We start from the raw sequence: 23,692 nt of genomic DNA, 5'->3' as shown, positions 1-23,692 counted from the left end.
CGGCAAAACCTGATCTTCATCGTTTACAGATGGCCAAATTTAACCCACAATGCACTGTATTTTGGTTCACTTCCCTTCTTTGGTCCGGAATGTGTTCTTACCTAAAGGGGCCCCATAGAGATGGTTGTATAAAACAGAACAGTGTTTTAAAAATGGTCATAACTTGTTTTTTATTCAAAGATTAGATCCGTAACTAAGGTTTACCACCCATGTGAATAATTACTATTCAGTTTTTTTGCTTTTTTTAAACTTTATATGCACATATTGATTGAAAGGTGCAGAAACATTTTGTAGAAAATGTTTTAAAAGTCAGTACAGGAACTTTTTAAACAATGTGGGTAATGTTGAAATTATTTATATATCTGTGCTTTTTTATAACGATATGGACCTATGGGTCTGAAATAAGGTATAAAGTAAAGTATACCCTAAATAGGCAATGTATCCTGTGATATACAGACTCTAAATAGGAGAAAAAAGGTTGTATTTTTAATTTTTTTTTGTTATTTTGGCCCAGATACAGCAGAAAACAGCAATTAATTACTTTTCCAAAATATTTTTAAATGTCTGCCCATTTAAGGGGTAAGGCTGGAGATATACTTACTGTTTAACCTTGCATACACATACGCAACCAGCTGCGTCATGAACGTATTTTTATACATACTCGACTCGACTATATGTCACTGGATACCTCTAGAGGGCGCACCAGGGCACTCAGGCCTGATGAGCAGGATGTTAACTCCAGATATGGAGTCACAGGAGGAGTTGGCGTTTATGATAGATCTGAGATCAGAACTAATCCAAATTAACATCAACAATCAATAGATCAGCTCAATCATCTAATGGTTACTCAAGGAAGTTACTATACTATAGCCTTCACCAAGAGGTAATCCAGTATATAACCCCATGATGCTTTTTACATGATGTTTTGTATGGATTGAACAAATACGATGAGACAGTATTTGTGAGTATTCATTAAATCTTTATAAAACATCTCTCTCTCCTCCTGTATTTGAAAAACAGGAAGTTATGATGTGGGTCCTCGAGGCAAACTTCGCACATTCCTCAGTTATCAACACTGCAGGGAGTCTTTGGATCTGGAGAAAGGCAAAACCTACCTGATCATGGGCACATCCAAAGATATTCACAAAGATGAGCAAAATCTATCGTAAGTTTCTTATTGTTGTGAATATACATGGGTGTAGTGTGTGCATCCTCTTAATGACATTTTGTGTCTACATGAGTATTTTACATGTTTTACCATTCTTCAAATGAATGACATACTGATGAAGGGGGCAGCAGAAGCTCAGTCTGTAGGGACCCGGTGCGGACCAAAAATAAGGACGTTGTTCTGGTAGCTGGAAAGATGCCAGAGCACCTCCCGAGTACTGCTTGTACCCTTGAGCAAGGCACTTAATCCCCAACCGTTCTGGTGCGCTCCCTATGCTCCTGTTCCTTTATCTCTAAACCAGAATTTCCCTCAGTGATTAATAAAGTATTTCAAAATCAAAAAACAAATAAATAACACTTTACATAACAGCCTCTGCCATCAGTGTGTGAATGTTTAGGTGTGACCTGTAGTGTAAAAGCACTTTAAGAAGTCAAATGACTAGAAAAGCACTTTACAAGCTCAAGCCCATTTACTATTTTACACAGCTGCACAGGAAAGTGCACGCGCACACACACACACACCACACACACACACACACACACACACACACCTTATATTCCAAGTTTTATGGTATATCTGTGTGTGTTTTAGTTGTCCAGCCATGTGAAGACTTAATAATTTTTTTCACTTGCTCTTGTCAGGTATCAGTACGTACTCGGTGAAAGAACCTGGATCGAGTACTGGCCCACAGAAGCTGAATGTCAAATGGAGAAGTACAGACCCACCTGTATTGGCATGGAGGAGCTGGTCCAGCAGTATGAACTCTTTGGATGTCAACAGTAGAGATAATCCAGAACACAAAATGTTATTTTCAAACTGTCATTTTGTATTTTTCCCTGTATTGATTAAAATGAACAAGCCTTGATCTGATTGTCGGTTTCTTACACTGATGACATTTTGGTTTATTCAGACAATCGAGCAAGTTGTTACTGTTTGATTAAGTTCAAGAAGAGGTATAGTAGGAAAATGTTACAATTTCCTGATGTTGAGCTCAGTGGAGTTACCCATGAAAAGCTTCAAAAAAGGGGCATTTAAAGGCATTTTTAATATTGGTCTTATAGGCAATTTTTGATAAGAAATAAAAAAATGTTTTAAAGTTATAGTCAGATTCTTGCAAACGTAGAGTAAAGCAGCTTGGAAGCAGAAGCAAGCAAATTCAGCAATACAGCATATCCCTGTCTGACTGTTTCCTCAAAATTAATATTTAAAAAATATTTCTTGTTCTTATTTGGGATGTTTAGCTTACAGCCTGAAATTGTAGAAATTATCTGTACTCGTCAAAGTATCTTTTTCGAACATGACATGTATTTCATACATAAAGAGGCATGCCATCTGCATAAAGAGAAACCCTCTGTTCTGTTAGACCAGATATGTTGTTTTATACACAAATCGCTACACCTGGCTGTTGCAAGTGGCTCATGCAGATCAGAGAATAACAATAAGTGCTATTTTCATGCTAAAGAAAGGGATTGTCGAGATAAAACATAATTCAAACTGAACAAATACTCTCACTTTGTTTGGTTAACTGTTTTTTGGGGGGCAGCAGTAGCTCAGTCTATAAGGTTGGGAAACAGAGGGTCGCCGGCTCAAGTCCCAATGCATACCATAATATGGAAGTTGGTCTGGTAGCTGGAGAGATGCCAGGTCACTGCCAGAGTACTGCAGAGGTGCCCTTGCGCAAGGTACCGAACCCAGACTGCTCTGGCACGCTTTGTGTAGAATCCCTACTCTGACATCTCTTCATTAATAGATGTCCACATGTGTGTGAAGCATTGTCTCTCGAACACAGAGTGTAAACCAGAATTTCCCTCAGGGATTGATTAAGTATGTCAAATAAATAAAGAAATTTAATAAAAAACAACCACCAAACAAATGACTGAAAACATTTTAATGGGTGAGATGAAATTGAAAGGGACCCTAGTGGGCACATTACAGGCTGCTACACCAATATTTAAACTGTGGGATTTTTCTGGATTTGTTTTGTTTCCATATCAAATAATATTGAGTTGCACTTCAGAGTAAGGCCCTCTGTCTTTTCCTGACAAATGTGCTTTTGTTTACTGCATCAGAGGGAAAGTAACTGGACCAACACTTTTGATACATAATGCAGTTTGTCTGGCTTAGACAGTTAAAACACCATAATCACTTCAGACTTTGTCATATTGTTGCACTAATAAGGGATATCTTAATGGCCACTATGAAGAGTAATTAAATATCTCAGTTGGAAGAAATCAAGTTCTATGTACATAGATATGGGAGGATGAATATTAAATGCAGATTACTGCGGCATCATACTGTAATTACAATACTCTGCAACCATTATCCATACTTTACTAAATGGCAGCTACTTTGTACCATTTTTCTCAGGTCTATATATATATATATATATATCTTTATTGTACAATCATGTGTACTATCTATACATGAGTGAAAGAAGAAGAACAACAACAACAAGTGTTTTTACAATGATTGCCATTATTATTCTATCGTTGTCAGTATAGTGTCCATGCCCTTTGCATTTCTTTATCATACAGAAGCCCCTAGCAGACACATTTGCTATCTCGGGATAACAAAGCTGGCTTTCCCGTGATAAAGAGTTAATTACTTGAGATCTCAAGAAAACAACCAAAATTTATTCGTTATCACGAGATTAACAGAGTAAAATAAACTTCATGAATGCATGTCCATTTAGGGCTTCCACTATCTATCTGTAGACTTTTCTTATCATAGACGGACTGGAAACATTATGAACCTTGCCATAAATTACAATGTTGTTGAAATCCTCAGTTTCAGGAGGAGGGTGTTACAAATCAGAGAAGACCCACATGCAGTATCAGAGGGCAGAGGCAGGAGTAAGGAAAAAACTGAGAGTTTACTTAAGTTTTCAGTCAGAGCAAAATTCTGTCCGTTCCAGAGGTCAAAACCAAAAATCAGGATAACCAGGCAGAAGTACAGAGGAATCAGGCAAACCTCAAAACAGGAAAACAGGCAAAGGTCAAAATTTCAAAAGGCAGTACATACAATCAGGCAGGAACGTAGCAGGCAGGAGCACAAACTACGATCTGGCAACAGAAAAGGCAAACTGACTTGTTTAAGTACTGAGGGGTAAATGAGCAAACAAGCAACAGGTGTGTGGCAGAATGAGCAGGCTGGCCACTGATTGGCTGAGAGACAATACAGGGAAGGTACCAATAGGTGGAGACAGTGGCCGTATCCGAATTGCCAAGTACATACTCAATCTTTCAGTAGGCAGTAGGCAGTACGTACTATCCGTGCTGCATACTGTTAGTACCTACTATTCAGTATGCACACACAGTAGGCAGATATTTGTGCCTACTTCGTCTGATTCATTCAGTATGGAAGTGACGTCATTAACCCGCCCCATGTTATTGACACTCCAACTCAGATGAGGGCACTAATGATCCCTCTGGCCAAATCATGAATGGCCCCATGGCTGACAGAATAAAAGCCAGCTGTCAACATCTGAATTCTGAGTTGCATTCACCATGTGGACACTGCAGCGTGTTGCTATGGAGTTAGTGCTAGGGAGAAGAAGGCGAGCCAGGAGAAGATCTCGGAGAAGACGCTTTTTTCTCCTCCTGGCCTTGATGAAATAGGTGAGTTCATGTCATTTTACAGGTAGTAGTGAAAAGTCAGGTTGATTATTGAATTGGCGCTTTGGTCACTGTGTGAAGGTGCAATACAATGAGTTTACATAAGAATGAATATAAATAAAGTATCATGAAGCTAACCACAAGTAAAACGCTGGAGCATGGTAATGTTAGCTATATAGTCAGCTGATTAAAGTTTGTTATCTTATTATTAACCATAATGCAGTTAGTTATATAGTGTTTATCTCGTACTTGACCATACATATGTATGTAGCTACCGAAAACATTTCCATGTAATGCACACCAAATGCACATTAAAACTGTGTGGCATTGGGAAAAACTGTTTCTAGTTATTAATTGTTTGCAATTAAAAAATGTAAAATAACGCAATGTGCGATTATTGTCTGAGTGAGTCCAGCCATGTCATGTTTTCAGTTATTTGGTTTTGCCATTGATATGATATACTTGCATTAACTGAACAGCCTATTGTAAACTGAATTACTACAGAGATTCTAACTCAGAACCTTCTTTTCCCCGCAGAATACCAGGGGAGCTAGAGGCATATACTGCCAAATAAACCTCCAGGTACCACTCCTGAGGTTGTACTTTAGTGGTGAGGATACGAGGCCACATTTCCGCCTGAGCAGGGGTGCCTTGAACTTGCTGATGGCTACTTTGGAGGAGGACCACTCTACCCATGGCTGGGGCAGGGAAGTGGAGATGCTGGTGTTCCTCTACTGGCTGGCTAGTGCCACATCATACCGTGTCGTGGCAGAGGCTTTTGCGATTCCAACGCAAACAGTCTTTGACTTGGTGCACAAGGCCAGTAAGAGGGTCCTTGCCATTGTGAAGCGGGTGATCCGTTTCCCCACTGCTGCAGAGATGGACGGAGTTGGCGCTGGTTTTGCTCGCCTGGCGGGGTCGGCAGTGTTTGCTCGTGTGGCTGGCAGCATTGATGGCTGCCATGTGAGAGTGGTTGCTCCAGCAGCACACGAGCAGGCATATTTAAACTGCAGGCTCTTCCACTCGATCCAGTTCCAGGCTATCTGTGACCGCAGGGGGAAGTTCCTGGACGTCTTCGTGGGTTACCCTGGATCAGTCCATGATGCACGTGTCCTCAGGCACTCTGATGTCTATGTTCATCAGCTGTACCCCCCCACAGGCATGGTTCCTCATTGGAGACGGTAGATACCCCTGCATCCAAGATTGCATGCCCCGTCCCACTCCACAACTTCTCAAGATGCGCCGTACAGTATAGACTGGTTGGTCCCCTACCAACCGGGGCGGAGGTGGTGGCCTTACCGCTGGCACCAATGGACTAGAGCAGACTGGTTTGACATGAGACACATGAAATGTGGGGTGAATCTTCATAGATCGGGGAAGCAGGAGTCGAACAGTGACGGGGTTAATCCTCCCAATGATCTTGAAGGGGCCGATGAAGCGTGGCGCTAATTTACGTGACTCTACCCGCAGGGGCAGATCCCTTGTAGAGAGCCAAACCCTCTGCCCAACTTGATATTGTGGTGCAGGACGGCGACGCCGGTCAGCATACTTCTTCTGTAGTGCCACTGAGCATTGAAGAGCTGTCCGGACCCGCCTCCAGGTAGCACGACATCGCGAGATGTACTGCGCAGCGGATGGCACCCTCACATCTCTCTCCTGTTCTGGGAACAACGGTGGCTGACAACCATACTGACACTCAAAAGGAGACAATCCTCTGGATGCATTCTTTAAGGTGTTGTATGCGTACTCTGCCCAGACAAGTTGATCGCTCCAAGTGGTTGGGTTCGAGGAGACCAGACAACGGAGCGTTCTCTCAAGCGTTTGATTAGTGCGTTCTGTCTGGCCATTGGTCTCCGGATGAAGACCTGACGACAGACTGGCAGAAGCACCCACAAGAGAACAGAATGCCTGCCAAACCCGGGAAGAGAATTGTGGACCTCGGTCTGACACAATGTCTATAGGAAGGCCATGGTGGCAAAAGACATGCTGGACCACAAGGCGGGCGGTCTCCAGGGCTGAAGTGAATTGTGGACCTCGGTCTGACATAATGTCTAGGGGAAGGCCATGGTGGGAGGGATAAAGTGGGCCCCCTTCGAGAATCGGTCTACTACCACCAGAATGACACTGAACCCCTTTGAGGTGGGCAAGCCTGAAATAAAATCCAGGGCCACATGTGACCAAGGGCGATGGTGGATAGGCAGAGACTGGAGAAGACCAGCAGGGGGCTGTTGTGATGTCTTGTTTTGGGCACAAACCATACAAGCAGCCACAAACTCTCCAACATCTCTTTCCATCCGAGGCCACCAGAATCTCCTTTTGAGGAAATCTACAGTACGACGAATTCCGGGGTGATTTGAGAGGCGTGATGAGTGGCCCCACTGAAGCACCTGTGATCGTACTGCTGTTGGGACATACAGACAGCCTGGGGGAGCCCCTCCTGGGTCCGGCTCCTGCTACTGAGCCCCCTGAACGACAGTATCAATCTCCCAGGTGAGTGGTGCAAGGATCTGGGAGACGGGTATAATGAGCTCAGGGGACCTGTCATTGTCCGGACGGTCAAATCGGCGGCAGAGGGCATCAGGCTTCAGATTCTTCGAACCCGGACGGTAGGATAGGGTGAAGTCAAACCTGTTGAAAAAGAGGGCCCACCGAGCCTGACGAGGGTTTAATCGTTTGGCCTGCTGGATATAGGAAAGATTTTTATGATCTGTCCAGACCAGAAACGGATGCTCAGAACCCTCAAGCCAGTGGCGCCACTCTTCCAAGGCCATCTTTACTGCTAGAAGCTCCTTGTTCCCTACATCATAATTTCTCTCGGCTGGCAGGAGACGGCGAGAGAAAAATGCACATGGATGGAGCTTTTGGTCCTTCCGAGAACGTTGGGACAAAACTGCCCCAACTCCTACATCAGAGGCACCGACCTCGACGACAAAAGGTAGAGAAGGGTCAGGGTGAATAAGGACTGGTGCCGTAGTAAACCTTCTCTTAAGCTCTGTAAAAGCCTCTTCAGCCTTTGGGGACCAGCTGATCCTTGTAGTGGTCCCCTTAGCCAATGTCAAAATAGGGGCAGCAATCGAGCTGAAGCCCCTAATGAAGCACCGATAGAAATTTGCAAACCCCAAGAAGCGCTGAATCTCTTTCACAGAACCAGGTTGTGGCCACTCCAGCACTGCCTTGACCTTGCTAGGGTCCATGCTGATGCTGCCCTGTGCCACAATGTAACCAAGAAACTTGACTGTGGGGGCATGGAAGACACATTTTCCTGCCTTGACAAAAAGGTGGTGCTCCAGCAACCTTTGAAGAACTATTTTAACGTGGGACACGTGCTCCTGATAAGATTTTGAAAAAATAAGGATGTCATCTAAGTAGATGTACACGAAAAGTTCCAGCATGTCCCTGAGGACATCATTGACAAATGCCTGAAAGAAAGTCCAAAGGGCATCACCAGATATTCGTAGTGCCCCCGTGGAGTGTTGAACGCCATTTTTCACTCATCTCCCTCTCATATGCGCACAAGATTGTATGCATTTCTAAGGTCCAACTTCGTGAAGAAGGAAGCACCCTGAAGCCGCTCAAATGCTGTAGACATGAGAGGGAGTGGGTAGCGGTTCTTAACCGTGATCTTATTGAGACCCCTGTAAGCAATACAGGGTCTAAGCCCCCCAATCTTTCTTCCCAACAAAGAAAAACCCAGCTCCAGCAGGTGACGTAGAGGGGCGAATGAAACCTGCAGCTAAAGCTTCATCAATACAGGTCTTCATATATCCTGTTTCAGGTCCTGATAAGGAATACAAGCGCCCTCTTGGGGGTGATGTGCCTGGGAGCAGATTAATGGCACAATCATATTGCCTATGGGGGGGTTGGACAGAGACCTTCTGTTTACTGAACACCTCACTCAGATCTGTATACTCTGCAGGGACCTCGTTGGGAAGGGGAGACACTATAGAGCCAGGGGAGGAAGAACAGGAAGGGGTAAAGGGCTCAAGAGCCCCAACAGTCAAGGGATCACAGGGTTTAGATGAGGTGAGGTCTTTTGAATGGGGTGAAACAAGAGGGGTATCAATTGTTGGACTGGGAGACTCAGAAGCGGAAGTAATCGTGGCAGCAGAGAGCTCAAGTCTCAAAGGACTGAGTTGCACAGAGTGTGATTCAACGGTGTGAGATGCACAGTCAGGGCCCCAACTCAGAACCTCCCCAGACCTCCAATTGATATGAGGGTTGTGTTCCTTGAGCCATGGGTGTCCCAGAATTAGTGGTAAATTCGGTGCATCAATCAGAAAGAACCTCATCTCTTCCCTGTGATTGCCAATACAAATACAAATTTGGCACGTCCTTTTCTCAACCCTGCCGACTCCCAACGGTTGCCCATCTACTGCTGTGATTGCAAGTGGACTAGAAAGAGTAGATATGGGCAGTTTCAGATTTCAGCCAGGGTTGAGTCTATAAAACTACCAGCTGCCCCTGAATCAACAAGCGCCTGGAGGTTGCACTTGTTTTTGCCCCAGAATAATTCAAGTGGCAGAAAAGTGTGATCATTGGTTACCTGGGAGGAATTATTCAGACTCGGCAGAACCTCCCCATGTTCTGACGAGTCTATTCGTTTCCCTGTGCACCCTTGAGTATTGAGGGGCACCTCGGAATAGAGTGACCGGTCTTCCCACATTCCAAACAGGCCCCACTTCTCATACGTGTCTCTCTCTCTGCCGAAATTGAATGGAAAATTCGGCTACACTAGTAGAGCTCTGACGTAAACCAATGTGTCGTTTTGCTGCCTCCTGGCCGCTTATGTCGTGGTCAAAAACCCTCCTCATCTCTGCCATGAAGAGAGCAGAATCGGTGCAGACCAGATTCTGCCTTTCCCACAAGGCGGTAGCCCATGAAAGGGCTTTATCCGAAAGTAAGGATATTATATATGCTACCCGAGCTCGTTCTGTACTAAACATAGAGGGTTGTAACTCAAACACCAGGCTACATTGGGTGATGAACCCCTTACATTTTCCTGGATGCACGTCATAGCGTGCTGGAGTTGACAGCTTTGTCTCCTGAGCTAAAATAGGGCCATGTTGGGGAACTGGGGGGGGGCTTGGTGGGCGATGGAGTTTGGTGATTGCACTTCAGTTGATGCTGGCACAGGTGTCTGTAAACGGGTGACAATTTGTTTTAGCAGATTGTTATGAGAGGCCTGTTGTTCAGTGATGGTTTGAAGCATTTGCTCATGAGAGCCTAAAAGAGCTCCTTGAGCAGTTATAGCCTGCCCTTGTAAGGATAGTTGCCCACCGAGATAAGAAGTTTGAGAACCACTTGCAAGGTGGTCCGCTGTGTCCGCTATTGGCTGACTCATTCTGTCAGGAAAACGGGAAAGTGGGACACAGGTGCGGACCCAGGGGTGTCTTAAAGTTATCCAAGAAGGATAACCATAAAAATCGCAAGCGATAGATTGGAGGGGGGGTAGGGAACAATGAAAATAGTATAGAGCCAAAACACTCCTCTAACTAATGCACCAAAAATTATCAACTAAACCACTGCTGCCAAGCAGCTGACTCGAAACTAAATTGTCCGAGAGACCCAGAAACAATTCACGAAAGTAAAGGCTGCCAGGGAGGCCTTAAAACTCAACACAAAGGCTGGGGTATATCAACTACCCAGCACCCCAAGTTATTTTGGCAATAGACACAAATACATAGAAAGTTATTAGTTTGTGTTTATGAACACACAGACAACAAGAGACAACACAGGGAGAACCTCTCACTACCTCTGAAGGTGAGATAATGAGTCAGCACAGAGCACTGAATTCCAGGAGTATATATAAGCTCCCCACACCTGGTTGTAATCAAGGCCAATCAGCCACAAACACACCTGACTCTGCACTTAGGTTCATTCACCAACCCCAGTGAGAAGGCAGAGAGTGTGTCCTTACACAAATGGTATAACTTACTCGAAACCCTTGCGGGCAGCATTCCGATGTCCGGTGAACAGATTGATGTTCCGGGCTCTCCACCGGATCAGCTGTCGCGTGTGGTCATCTGTCCCTGTACAGCAAAAGCACTTGTTTTCAACATCCATACAATAATCATGAGTAAATGTTTTTGAGCTTCTGATAACTCATTGCAGAGACTTTACGTGATATGTACTGTGGCTCAGTGAATAATACAATATGTCACATTGCATATAAACAATTTAACAACTTCACATTTGAAAGGCACGTTGCCTGAACCAGCTGCAGCCATGCTCATTTGTTTTGATTTGGAAGTGCACGTGAAGTGACCATAGGAAGTGACGTTTTATATTTACGTTTCTCGCACAGCATTGTGGGAGTTAGAATACAATTCATTTCCTGAAAGCACGCATCTGATCCATACTGCATGAAACCCGGAAGTTAGTATCCATACTGAAATGTTCAGTATACTGAGGTGGACCCAAAAAATGCATACTGAATGACCACGAAAGTTCAGTATACTGAAACTCCCTACTGAATAGTACGTACTGCATACTGAACTGTGACAATTCGGAGAGGGCCAGTGTACTGGAGGGAGAAGCTGCAGACTGGAGAATGAGCAGAGGGGTGTGTGCAGGAGTAGCAGCAGGAGGGAGGGTTTTTTGAGGAGCAGGAATCTCTAGCAGAGTCCATGACAGTGGGAGGTCAGTGTATAAAAAGGAGAGTGTTGAAGTAAGATTCTTTATAGAGAGCAGATACTGGATCCAATAGAAGGATGTGTTGGACCCAGCTGTGCCTGCTGGGCTTTCTAGTCTTGTCCCCGCTCAAGTCTCAGGCTGCTCAAACTCAGTTGTAAGTAGACACGCTTTCCCCTGGCACAATATTCTAAACCCTGAATGCAATGCAATCTCCTACGCCTAAAGACCTAAGATGTTTAATCCTTGGCTTCGTAACCATGTTACTGTTTGTGGAACTAACCTGTTAGTTCCCTTTCTTGAATTCTTGAAAGTCTTTATGTATAGTACAGGAGTCAACTGTTCATTTTACTTATTATTAAATGGACAATTCTAAAACATGGAGCAAAATATGTTTGTTGAAATGCTGTAGTCATGTGGAAGAGGTTTTTAGGTAGTTCCTAATTCAGTTATTTGACATGCATTGATCAAGTATTTCTCTGTGGTCCTTTCTATCAATTCAGTGCAAAGAAAATTGATTCACAGTGATTTTCTTTTAACATTTTTTAATTCCCCTTAGACACCCAAAATAAAAGGGGAAAGAAAAGTTTGAGGAGACACAACCTAGAAATATGAAGACTGTGAGACATGTATCCAGACTTTTGATGAGATAAGCGTTTCTAAATAATATCTCCTGTATAAACCGAGTGACTGTTATTCTCAATGACAAGTGTCAGAGGATGCAGTCAAGGTAACACAATTCATCCACCTTTGTGTGTCCTGGCATTGCTGATAGGAAAAGTGTTTAAGGCAAAGATGCCCTTGTTGGTGAGTTTATTTAATTTTAATAGTTGACTTAAGTTTATTCATTGTGTTGTTGTCTTTTAAGGCCAGGGAGATGACTCAATGTGATTCAAGTAGATGAAGAACTGTAAAAAGAAGTGTTGGGTACTTTTGGAAAACAGGGGAAAAGTTAAACACACAAGAAGGGAGGAAATCATGCACTCCAAAAAAATGTTGTTTTTTACATTTTTACATTTTTTATGCTTTGAGAGCCTGGTCCCCCTTCCTGTGTGCTAAACAAAATAATTTGCTGCATTTCTTAATCAGAGTGGTTTATATTTCCAAAGTTTTAAAGAATGTAATGATGAAATATTTATTTATGTCATGGAGCTAAACTGAAATGGACGCAACAATAAGTCAAATCAATTTCAGTATTTACAATGAGATACACTTTAATCACCTGATTTTTCGTAAATTTAGTTAATAAGTTCCACATCCCACATGTTTGTGTAACATTTCTGGGATTTAATTGTAACTAGTGCCAGTAAAATGACCTAGATGTTCAGTTTGCATAGCAAACAACCAACATGAATGTTGAAATGTTTTATTTATCTAGTAGGCCGTCTGTCAGGATAATCAATAATTAACTCAAAGTAGAAAACCCATAGTGAAGGTCATACTCATCATCCCATTCCAAATAATAATTGAAGTATTCAAACTTGGCCCACCAATGCCGTAAAAGAAGAATGTGGAATATTTTACACATGAATACATCAGAAATCAAGTATACCCTCTCTAAATGTCTCTCTGAGTCATGACTGTCTACTATGAGTGAGAAGTGTGAGTCCCAACAGATGTACTGTTGTTGGAGCCGTGTTTACATCATGTTTGGGCACACTCAAGGCAAAACTGTTGTCTTACTACTTTGAGCTTTGCGGTCAAGTCCAGCTCATTTAATACTGAGATTTGTTAGATGTTTCTTTTGAAGTAAAGATAGACGTACTGCCTAGCTAGCAGCAAGAACATAAAAAAAGCTATAGAAGACACGGTATACAGTAGATGTCTGGTCTTTTTTTTTTTTTCATGTTACCATTTGACATCCAAAGGCACAACAAGACCTTTTTTCCACTTATACCAGGGATCTGGCCTTATCTGTGATTATCTCTACCACAATGTGTGCGCAACTGCTTAATTGGTCTATTCTCTCTCTCTCTCTCTCTCTCTCTCTCTCTCTCCTCTGTCTATTCAGGGAGGTGATGTCTGCCCCAAACCTGTTGCGAGTAGGAACAGCAGAAAATATCTTTGTGGAAATACAAGATTGCAAACTTCAACATAATATAAATGTTGTAATCAGTGTGATGAGCCATCCAACCAAAACCAACACGCTGGTATCAACAACAGTGACCCTCACTAAGGCAAACAAATACCAGCACCTTGCACAAGTTACGGTAATGTGGAAATTCCAGCATGATGAAATGTGATTGACAGCAGTGGAACACATTAAAATAATTGATGTTTTTGATATTAAGTTACTGCATTTGAAAGTGCATTACGGGCTCATTCAGTACTACTTCTAATAATTTGCAATACTGGTCTTAAATATTCTGTGTCTAATCTCAGATCCCTGTAGGACACTTCAATAAGGATCCCAAAGTGAAGCAGTATGTTGTTCTGCAAGCTCAATTTCCTGATCGACTGCTGGAGAAAGTCGTCTTAGTGTCCTACCAGTCTGGTTACATCTTTATCCAGACTGACAAGACTATCTATACTCCAAACAGCATTGGTGAGTCTGCATGTTTAAATATGTGCAAAGTTCAAACTCAATACTGTTTCATTGAGCAGAGAGGAGAAAGAACTTCAAAATTAAAAGATGCATATAAGACAGAAAACATGAAATAGCTTAAATAAGTCAATCAAAATTAAACTCAAAGTGGGGAAACGTTGATTGATTTCCATGACAATAGAGTCAAACAAGATAAAACACAATTTAATATTGTAACGTGAGGGTCCGATGAGTGGTGGATGGATCATTCTACTTAAGAAAAACAGCAGGATGGGTTAACATTTTCAGCAGCACTTTACTGTCAGCCACATTGATTCCACTACACAACAAAAACAACACTTCCTTGTTCCTCATCACATGTCCCGCTGTTAGCCAATCAGATGCTAGGATGATTAAACTTAAGGCAAACATTAAGACAACCACAGAGGTAGATTCAATATATTTTGGTCACAGTTACTAGGTGCTACTGAAATTATTAAAATGTGTAAATATATCAATATTAACTTTGTAAACTCAAATATGTAAATAGTTCACTATATAAATGTTGTAAATGTATTTTTATCTTCAACTTAAATACATGCATTTACTAAAATATATGAATTTACTTCACTCATAAAGCTTACAATATGTATGTAATGGCTGCATTGAGCGTGTCTTTGTTTTACTTAAAGATACATTCAAGGTAAGGTTCAAATCCTGCTATCAGCTGTGTTGTGTCTACATTTTTCCAACCAAACTAAAGAACATGTTTAATAAAGGAGTGTCCCTCTGTCTCTCTCTTAGTCCTTTTCAGGATATTTGGTCTGTTGCCCAGCATGGAGCCCGTGGGGAGAGAACATGACACTCAAATTGATGCTTCAATTTCCATTGACATTTTGGTAATGAACTGCTTCTTGATAGAACTTTAAGACATATTGGCTCACTTTGAGTACTGAGTCCCTAATCATAATTAGCATTTGTTAAAATAATTTGCCAAAGGACTCATGCATTGTGACTCTTGGATTGTCTACCTCAGACATGCTGAAGTACATTAATACAGAGTCCTGCACAGGTCCAATTTTACTGACCCGCATCTGCCCCAACCTGTAAAGCTCAGTACTGAAACCTGACCCGTTACCTGCAATTATCCCGCTGTTAAATCCTCACCTGGAAAAATAGACATGCAACCGGACAAGACCTGTGATTAAACAAAAGTCACACACTCACTCGCTTTATAGTGACATCATACTGTCTCTACAACAAGGGCAGAACTGCTCATTCACGGACATTCACACATGTCGGTGCAGATACACACGCACAGATAAGCAGTCACAGGTATCACTGCACTTTCTCTCTCTCACACACACTTACAAATACTGCAAATAATTTTTCTGTTTCTTCTCACCTGCTACCTCCCTGAATTTTTTTTTTTCATTTTTACCCATGCCCATGATTATATATTCTTTACCCGTTAAGGAACTTTTTGCGGGTTACCCATCCCCTGCAGGATCACGCATTAATAAACTTAGATCCTGCGGAAGAAGAAGTAACTAGCCAGGCATTTGGTTTTTAAGGGCAGGCCTAGATAATCAAAGTTTTTCTTACTAGAAGAATGAGTAGTTTTGAGTAGTTCAATGTATGACAAATAGCCTTTGCTGATTTACTGTATACTTTAAGAAATCAGTTCAAATTAATTAATTATGTTAGCATTATAACACACCTGCGAACGGAAGCTGCATACATTTGTGAAGCACAATGTTGAAAGCTCTTTTGTTTACATCTTTAGACTCCAGACGGCATCACTGCACAAACTGATCATCGTGTTTTAACATCAGGAATTTATTCTGGAAAATACACACTAGGTGAAATAGTCAGGTGAGTTGATACTGTTTACAGTACATTGTGAACATTTGGAAACCCAGCATGCTCCCCCTCCCCCACAAAAAACAAAACAAAGATAAAGGTAAGATAAATAGGGTTCAAAAGGTGGCAAGAAAGAAAATACAGTTACAGATATTCCGTTCATGTCAAGGCTTCTGATACAATGTAGAGAAATGTGCCTGATATGAAACCAAGCTGTAATGGTTGTCCCCTATGTCCTTTCTACTCCTTCCTTTATCCAGCTGGGTACAGTACTTGAACCGACAGACAATATCCAGGACAGATTTACGTAGGATTTGAATCCTTTCCAACTGGATCACTGTAAATATTACTAAAAATACAGTGGGAGGGCAGACATTAAGTAGGACAGTAGGGTTTTTCTGGAACAGCTCAGTATGAAGGGGACCTTTGCTACTACTGAACAGGAACAGGTGATGCACCTCAGCAGGAACAAGGGAGTTTTACTGAAGGCCCTGACACACCAAGCAGACGGCCAAGAACTGGTGGTGACGTAGGCCGCCTGTGGCGTCGGCGGTCGACGCCTTTTTCTTGGCCAAAATCTTGCACTAGAACACATTGCAGACTGCAGCCAATGGCCAACCACCACGTACGTTCTGCGCATGCGTGAGAGGCAATAACTCTTCATGCCAGCAGGCGGTGGCAGTCTGTAATCGTCATTCAAAAAGGGTAAACTGGAAAAGGATGAGGAAGAATGCAGATAAATAAACTGTTGTTGTGATACGAGAAGACAATTTTCTTACCGCTGTCGCTCAACACTCGTTATGTACTTCTAATGGAGAATAATGTCTGACAAAAAGTTAAAAATGGCACTGGCGTTGTCAGCCCTTGGTCTTTTATTAGTGGAACAAGAATAGAAGAGGCGCTTCCATATTTCTTCTCGTGCACTGACTCTCCTGTTTCACTTAGATGAACAGCCAATCAGAGAGATTTCTACCCCCAACCACACCGGCGACGGCTCCTCCGATTTAACATGTAGAGTCGGCCAAAAAAAGACCAACTGGGTAGCGACGGAGCTGGACACACCACAAAAACCAGTGGGCCACCGACGAACCGACGGCCGGCGGTCTCCTTGGTGTGTCAGGGCCTTAAAACTCACCAGGAGCAGGAGTCCTTTGTCTCAGCTCAGCAGGAACAAGGGAGTTTTACTTCAGCTTGGCAGGAGCAGGGGACCTTTGCTTTGGATCAACAGGAACAGTCAACTTTTACTACAGATGAACAGGAAGAGGGGACTTTTGCTACAGCTCTGCAGGAACAAAAGATTACTGCACCACAGCAAGAATCTCTTGCGACAGGGAGATGACAGGCAGGGATGGAATACCATTCCTATTGTACAGCCATACAGTCACTAAGGTCGACAGACCAGAGCCCAGGAGAAACAGGGAAGGGTGAAAACCCAATTTAGAAGGAGCCAATTGGGAAATCCCTAGATAAAGCCTCATAACCCTCAAACTTGGGCTCTCAGTCACAGTGCTTAAGATTTCCAGATGCAGAACTAATTTGTCAAATTTTGATTTTGTGTGTGTGTGTGTGTGTGTGTGTGTGTAGTTCCGGACTATGGACGGTAGTGGCAAAGTTTCAAAGCAACCCACAGCAGACCTTTTCTGCAGAGTTTGAGGTCAAAGAGTATGGTGAGTCCCTTTCCTAATGTGAACTGTTGTAAAAAATTAAATGAGCTTGAATTTTTGAATTGATTGGATAATTGATTTTTCAGTGCTTCCCAGTTTTGAGGTCAAACTGATGCCTGTGAGCCCCTTTTTCTATGTGGACAGTCAAGAGCTCACTGTCAACATTGAAGCTAAGTATGTTTTTTGCTTTATGTTAACAAAGACCCAGTCTGATTTTCAGATTGATTGGGTGTGTGGTTTTTTTGTTGTATTTCCTTGCTTTTGCTACAGTTTGACCATTCCCTTGTGCATGTATTTATATATTTTAATGTTTGTGGGTTTTAACCTTTGACCTGTTTAGGTATCTGTTTGGTGAAGACACGAATGGGGTGGCATACGTGGTCTTTGGGGTTATGTATGATGGCCAAAAAATAAGCTTTCCCAGCTCTCTTCAGAGAGTCCCGGTGAGCACAGTTTTATTCATCTCTGTCCATCAGTCTACTAGCTGATTGTTCAGTAATATATATGTCTGACCCACTGTTGTGCAAACACACACACACAAAAAAAATCTTGAAGTAAAGTCTTGACTGAACATGACATGATGTGTTTTGATATTTTATCACAATAGATTTTAAAAGGTAATGGAAAGGCCACACTGAGGAGAGAGCACATCACACAAACCTTCCAAAACATCTTCAGCCTGGTGGAGAGGCACATATATGTAGCTGTCAGTGTGCTGACGGCGAGCGGTAAAAGAGAAACTTGTGGTTGTGCTTATGCATGAAAATGTGTTTCAATAGCCCTATTCAGACTGCCATTTCAAGCCGCAATATTTGACGTTTCGCCTTTAATCTGAATGTCGCTGTGGCATAATGTCTCGTTTTCGGAGGTAGAGTCCAGACGGTTTCCATAGAGCCAGCGGGGGAGCACAGTGCTGACTGTGTGTCTATGTGGAGCACCAGTTGTACCGTGTTTCCACAACAACAAAAGAGACGTGATGATGGCTGAGCTTAGTAATGGCACTTTTGTGAAAAAAGCTGTCTGAAAAGGGCTAATGTGTATGTCTTACTAATTGCTATTGTAAAATAACTTATTTTACAAGAGTTACTTTTACCTCCCAAAAATATGTTGTTGTGTGATTTAAGTGCTTTGCTATTTTAATAAAATGTCTCCCATTTCTGCACACTTTCGCTGGTTGGAAACTTCAGAATATGTTTTGTTCTTGAGCATTAGCCTAGTTTGTGATAGTTTTTATTCAAGCTTTATTAAACAAGAAAGCTCAGAAGAGGAGGCAAAATGTAACTTTTTCTGTGTGTATCTTTAATAGGTGATGAAATGGTGGAGGCAGAGTTGAGAAGTATCCAGATTGTCACATGACCTTACACCATAACCTTCAAGAGAACACCCACATTTTTTAAACCAGGAATGTCCTTCGACGTTACGGTAAGTTACTTATTTATACGCAAAGAATTAATTGAAAGTAACAATTAAAATTATTCTAAATAATACATACACATACAACTAATTATGGGTGCATTCACTGGGTCAATATGATCTCACTCGTGAAAAAAATTCAGCAGATATGTTTTCAGAAGAAATGTAAAATGTTTTAAAAGACAGACGGATACATTTTGAGCATTCAGCTATTTTTGTCTCTGATGGCAGATTGAGGTTTTGAATCCTGATGGCACTCCAGCAAATCGTGTTAAAGTGCTTGTGGATCCAGGCTACGTCATGGATCCGGGCATGACTGAAGCCAATGGCATGGCAAGGTTTAGCATCAATACAGTGGAAACCAGTAACCCAATGCTTATTAAAGTAGGTCTTTGGCATTGTATGATTTTTATCCATCTTCTGCATTCCTGCAACTTCTTAGAAATTAACATAATTTGTATGGTTGCTTTTGTTTATTCAATTTTTAGGCCAGGACCAATGATTCTCGTATTTCCAGTGACAGGCAGGCAAATGCCACCATGTTGGCTCTCCCTCATACAACTAAAAGCAACAACTACATTCACATAGGTGAGTATTTTCTGTCTTTGATGTAATTTATTGAACAACAATGACGTAAAACTCTGAAGGCTGTCCATCATTTTGACTGATAACAATACTAAGGGCTATCCAGAAAACCATTTAATTATTCTCACAAAGATATTGCACTTCAAATTGTATAAATACCAAAGAAATTTACAATGTCACACAAGGGCAGAGGTTGCAGAGGAAGCCAAGAAGCTTCTCAGTGGCAAAGTGCCAGGTGTGGATGAGATTCACCCTAAGAAGAATCTGGACTTTGTTGGGCTTTTCTGACACTCCTCTTCAATGTAGTGTCGGCATCTGGCACAGTGACTGTGGATTGGCACACCGGGCGGTGATCTCCATCCAGGGGAATGGAGAGTGTGCTCCAACTATCGAGGTGTCACGCTACATAACCTCCCAGGATAAGGCATTTACGGTGCTGCAAAGGGGGCTCTGGCCGATTGTAAAACCTGGATAGAGTAGGAACAATGCAGATTGTGTCTTGGCAGTGCGAGTTGTGAACCATCTCGTTTCCCTTGCTAGGCTTCTTGGGGGAGCATGTGAGTTTGCTCATCCAGTCTACGTGTGTTTTGTGGCCTGGGAGAAGGCGTATAAGGGCCATCCAGTCCCTATATGACCAAAGTGAGCCTTAGATATAGGGTGAGGGCCTCAGAGATCCTGAGGGAGCTTGGAGTAACTGATACTCGTTTGCATTGAAAGCAGCCAGTTGAGGACGACTGGGCATCTGATTAGAATACCTCCTGGATGCCTCCCTTTGGAGGTTTTTCGGGAACGTCAAACTGGGAGGAGACCCCAGGGTAGACCTAGAGCTTGTTGGAGAGGTAATATATCCCATCCAACGAGGGAACACCTTGGAATCCTCCAGGACATGGGGAACTTCTGGGTTGACTTGTTAAAGCTGCTGCCACTGTGACCCAACGCCGGACAACCCTGGTGATTTCATTGTTTGTTGAATGATCGATCGGTGATAGATATAGACTGTATCTCACTCCGTTGGGACTTGGGTTGGGAACTGGAGGGTCGCCAGTTAAACTCCCGATGCAGACCAAAATATATGGAGGCTGTAGTCTTCTAAGTGGGCGGCCCAGGTTCAAATCCAACGTGTGTCTCCTTTCCCGCATGTCATTCCCCACTCTCTCCCTGATTTCCGACTCTATCCACTGTCCTATCGCTAAATAAAGGCATTAAAATAAAAAACACCCAAAATATGGAAGTTGGTCTGGTACCTGGAGAGGTGCGATATCACTTCTCGAGCACTGCCGAGGTGCCCTTGAGCAAGGCACCGAATGCCCAACCACTCTGGTGCGCTCCCTGCGCAGTGTGTAGCAGCCGCACTCTGACATCTCTCCACCAATGCATGTCCACAGGACCTGTTTGTGCATGTGTGTGATTCGGGCCTATGTGTGTGAGAAGCATGTCACTAAAAATATCAGAAAATTTAAACAGACGGGTAATAATACATCACAGAATTTTTCTAACCCTGTCTGTCAAAATATCAGACAACAAGAAATTCCAATGCAACCTCTGGTGGGGATGTAACAATAGATGGAGGTGTTAGTGAAGATATCACCCTAAAAGCAGTTATCATCTTCACTGTTAAATTCTGATGTTACAGGTTTGGGTAAAGCTGAAGTAACATTAGGAGAAATTGTGAAAATCGACCTCATCTTCAACAGGCAGGAAAACAGAGAAAATGACATCACATACCTGGTAAGAGAATTTGACCCTGTAGTCTGCATTATTCTGTATACACTCATGTTTGATTAGTACTGATGTTGTTTTAAATATGTGTCCTCAGATCTTGAGCAGAGGTCAGGTGATTAAATATAGCCGTTATAGGAGAAGTGGTCAAATCATGATTGCTCTAACAATACCCATCACTAAAGAAATGCTGCCATCGTTCCGCATCATAGCCTACTACCACACTAATGATAATGAAGTGGTGTCCGACTCTGTTTGGGTGAATGTCAAGGACTCCTGCATGGGCTCGGTGAGACAACATGCATAAAGTGATGAAGTTGATGTTTGTATATTTTAAATGCCTTCTGACTGCTTCAACAAAAAACATTACTTTCTCTCCGGCCTGCTTCAGTTGACGTTGGAACAAGCGGGGCACGGGTCGTCCTACAAGCCTCGGGAATCATTCAAAATGATTGTTACAGGAACCCCAGGGGCCAAAGTGGGACTGGTCGCAGTGGACAAAGGCGTCTATGTCCTGAACAACAAGCACCGTCTCACCCAGAAAAAGGTAATTTCTTTGGTCTTGTTTCTAAAATTTCTTTGGAGGCTGTACTTGATGGAAAGTATAATAACTGTTTACACTACAAACATGATGTCCATAGCCAAGCTTTTTCTGTCTGTGTTTCTGTCCATGACTGACTTCCACCCTCTTCAGGTGTGGGATATTGTGGAGAAGGCTGACACAGGCTGCACACCAGGTGGAGGGAGGGACAGTATGGGTGTTTTCTACGACGCAGGGCTGTTGTTTGAGTCCAGCGCTTCAGGGACTCCCTACAGACTAAGTGATGCTTCTTTACCCTTAGTTTGTTTTCATTCTACTTCTTTAACAATAAGACATTACTGTGTCTACCTTACTTCTAACTTGTTGTTAGAGTAACACATCGCGGACACCTCAGACTTTTGTGTCATGTTAAAGGGTGTTTCGCATTTTCAGGTTTAAATTGTCCAGCCACCAGCAGGAGGAAACGTGCCAGCACTATAATGGAAGTCAGAACCAGCATGTGTAAGAATCATTGCTCCAATCACCTCATTGATAACCCAAAGTCACTGAATGTATGCATGACTTTTCCTACACGCACTGCACTCTTGTTGCCAATCAGCTCACCTCAACTTGGAGCAGACTTTTACCTGCCTACTCAGTAGCAAATTATCTGTGTGAAGTCAGGGTGAGCCGATGTGTGAGCGCTCATGCTGTTGTACAATAAAGTCTGACTCCAGCCAAGAGGTACGCGGAAAGTATATTGAATGGAAAGTTCCTACAAAACACCTGAACCTGACTGTCCTAAAATGGTCCAGAATATTTCCGAATTCTGTGTGTGAAAGTGGCTGCTTGTAATGCTTAGAGGTGTCAAGTTAAGGGATCCAAATCAGAAGCTAATCCAAATGTTTTAGATCCGAGTGCGTCGGTCTGCTGAACTCTTTATCAGTAACACAAACCGACTGATGGCCTGATTTAAACGCAGCGATTTTATCATTTAAAATGCATTTCTATGCAAGTAAAGTTCTTCCCAGCACACAATAGACTTACATGGACACAGCTAACGTGACAGTTCAGCACTAGAAATTTTCTGATATAAGAACCTTTGACAGTTACTGTTAGTTACATCACACCAATCACAAATGAACCTAACAAGCATGTCTTTAGGCTGTGAGGAAGACCAGTACCTGCAGGGAACTGACGCATGCACTGAGACAACATGCAAACTCCCCACAGAAAGGCCCTGTGGAACTAGGAACTTCTGCTCATACAGTATAATATCAAAATATGTGTTTGTACAGGAGGCCTCTTCAATAAGTCGCAAACACCAAATGTTATTTTGAAATCATACATTTGTTTCCCCCTATTTTCTCAGTTCCCTTTAGTAAAAAAAAAAATAGGATTTCATAATCAATTTGCATCCAAAATCCAGAGCTCACTACATCAACAAATACATTTTCTGTTTGGACTTCATGCCATTCTGTATATACATCCACAAACATTGTACTGTCCATTATTGCATAACCACCCGTCTCTCCACCACACCCCTCTTTTTTCCAGTGAGTGATTTTGAAGGAGTGCTGCGTGACTGTTGTTTTGATGGGATGAGAGACATCCCCGTTTCATACAGTTGTGAGAGGCGGAGTGAATACATTGGGGACGATCAAGCGTGTGTTGATGCCTTCTTGCGCTGCTGTAGGGCGATAGAAAACCAGCAAGCAGAGAGGAAGGAGGAAAACCTCATACTGGCTCGAAGTAAGAGACATGGAGAAGAGATGGGCACCAGGGTTGACATACGAGTCCCACTGAATAAAGTGCTCAGCAGTCTCTTTGTGATCACATTTTAGGTGAGGAGGATGATAGTTACAGGGACAGCAGTGATGTTGTTACCCGCACCAAGTTCCCTGAAAGTTGGTATTGGTTGGATAATATCATACTGCCCCCTTGCTCTCCACAAAACCTTGACTGGTGAGTAAACAAACTTCATACATAAAG

At 42.6% G+C, this 23,692-nt stretch overlaps 3 protein-coding genes across 3 annotated transcripts in view; all 3 read left to right on the top strand.

Moving 5' to 3' along the window:
- The window catches only part of LOC132986908 (complement C3-like), a 34,187-nt gene extending 32,154 nt beyond the window's left edge, over positions 1-2,033 (top strand). Inside the window, exons 42-43 of the mRNA XM_061053604.1 lie at positions 1,021-1,165; positions 1,810-2,033. Of these exons, the coding sequence (XP_060909587.1) occupies positions 1,021-1,165; positions 1,810-1,951 (287 nt within the window). The 3' untranslated portion in view covers positions 1,952-2,033. The remainder of the gene's footprint in view (positions 1-1,020; positions 1,166-1,809) is intronic.
- A 3,125-nt stretch (positions 2,034-5,158) lies between these two features.
- Positions 5,159-5,990, top strand: LOC132986920 (putative nuclease HARBI1). Its single transcript, XM_061053628.1, has 2 exons — positions 5,159-5,389; positions 5,461-5,990. Exon 2 carries the CDS (start codon positions 5,500-5,502, stop codon positions 5,965-5,967), a length of 468 nt encoding a protein of 155 aa, XP_060909611.1. The 5' UTR covers positions 5,159-5,389; positions 5,461-5,499; the 3' UTR covers positions 5,968-5,990.
- A 5,346-nt stretch (positions 5,991-11,336) lies between these two features.
- Positions 11,337-23,692, top strand: part of LOC132986903 (complement C3-like) — a 41,352-nt gene continuing 28,996 nt past the window's right edge. The window contains 19 exon segments of the mRNA XM_061053588.1: positions 11,337-11,569; positions 13,424-13,622; positions 13,795-13,957; positions 14,741-14,835; positions 15,723-15,811; positions 17,384-17,466; positions 17,550-17,637; positions 17,804-17,906; positions 18,071-18,191; positions 18,770-18,885; positions 19,108-19,260; positions 19,365-19,464; positions 21,095-21,189; positions 21,278-21,469; positions 21,572-21,727; positions 21,875-22,001; positions 22,154-22,222; positions 23,258-23,452; positions 23,545-23,665. Coding sequence (XP_060909571.1) covers positions 11,493-11,569; positions 13,424-13,622; positions 13,795-13,957; positions 14,741-14,835; positions 15,723-15,811; positions 17,384-17,466; positions 17,550-17,637; positions 17,804-17,906; positions 18,071-18,191; positions 18,770-18,885; positions 19,108-19,260; positions 19,365-19,464; positions 21,095-21,189; positions 21,278-21,469; positions 21,572-21,727; positions 21,875-22,001; positions 22,154-22,222; positions 23,258-23,452; positions 23,545-23,665 — 2,342 coding nt within the window. The 5' untranslated portion in view covers positions 11,337-11,492.

This window comes from Labrus mixtus, chromosome 2 (genome assembly GCF_963584025.1).
Source record: "Labrus mixtus chromosome 2, fLabMix1.1, whole genome shotgun sequence".
In the NCBI taxonomy this organism is placed as follows: Eukaryota; Metazoa; Chordata; class Actinopteri; order Labriformes; family Labridae; genus Labrus; species Labrus mixtus.
This window is presented reverse-complemented; position numbering and strand designations above follow the sequence as displayed.

What these genes read in the sequence shown, in the direction of transcription:
- LOC132986920 (XM_061053628.1), top strand. Translation starts at nt 5,500, where the DNA reads ATGCTGGTGTTCCTCTACTGGCTGGCTAGTGCCACATCATACCGTGTC.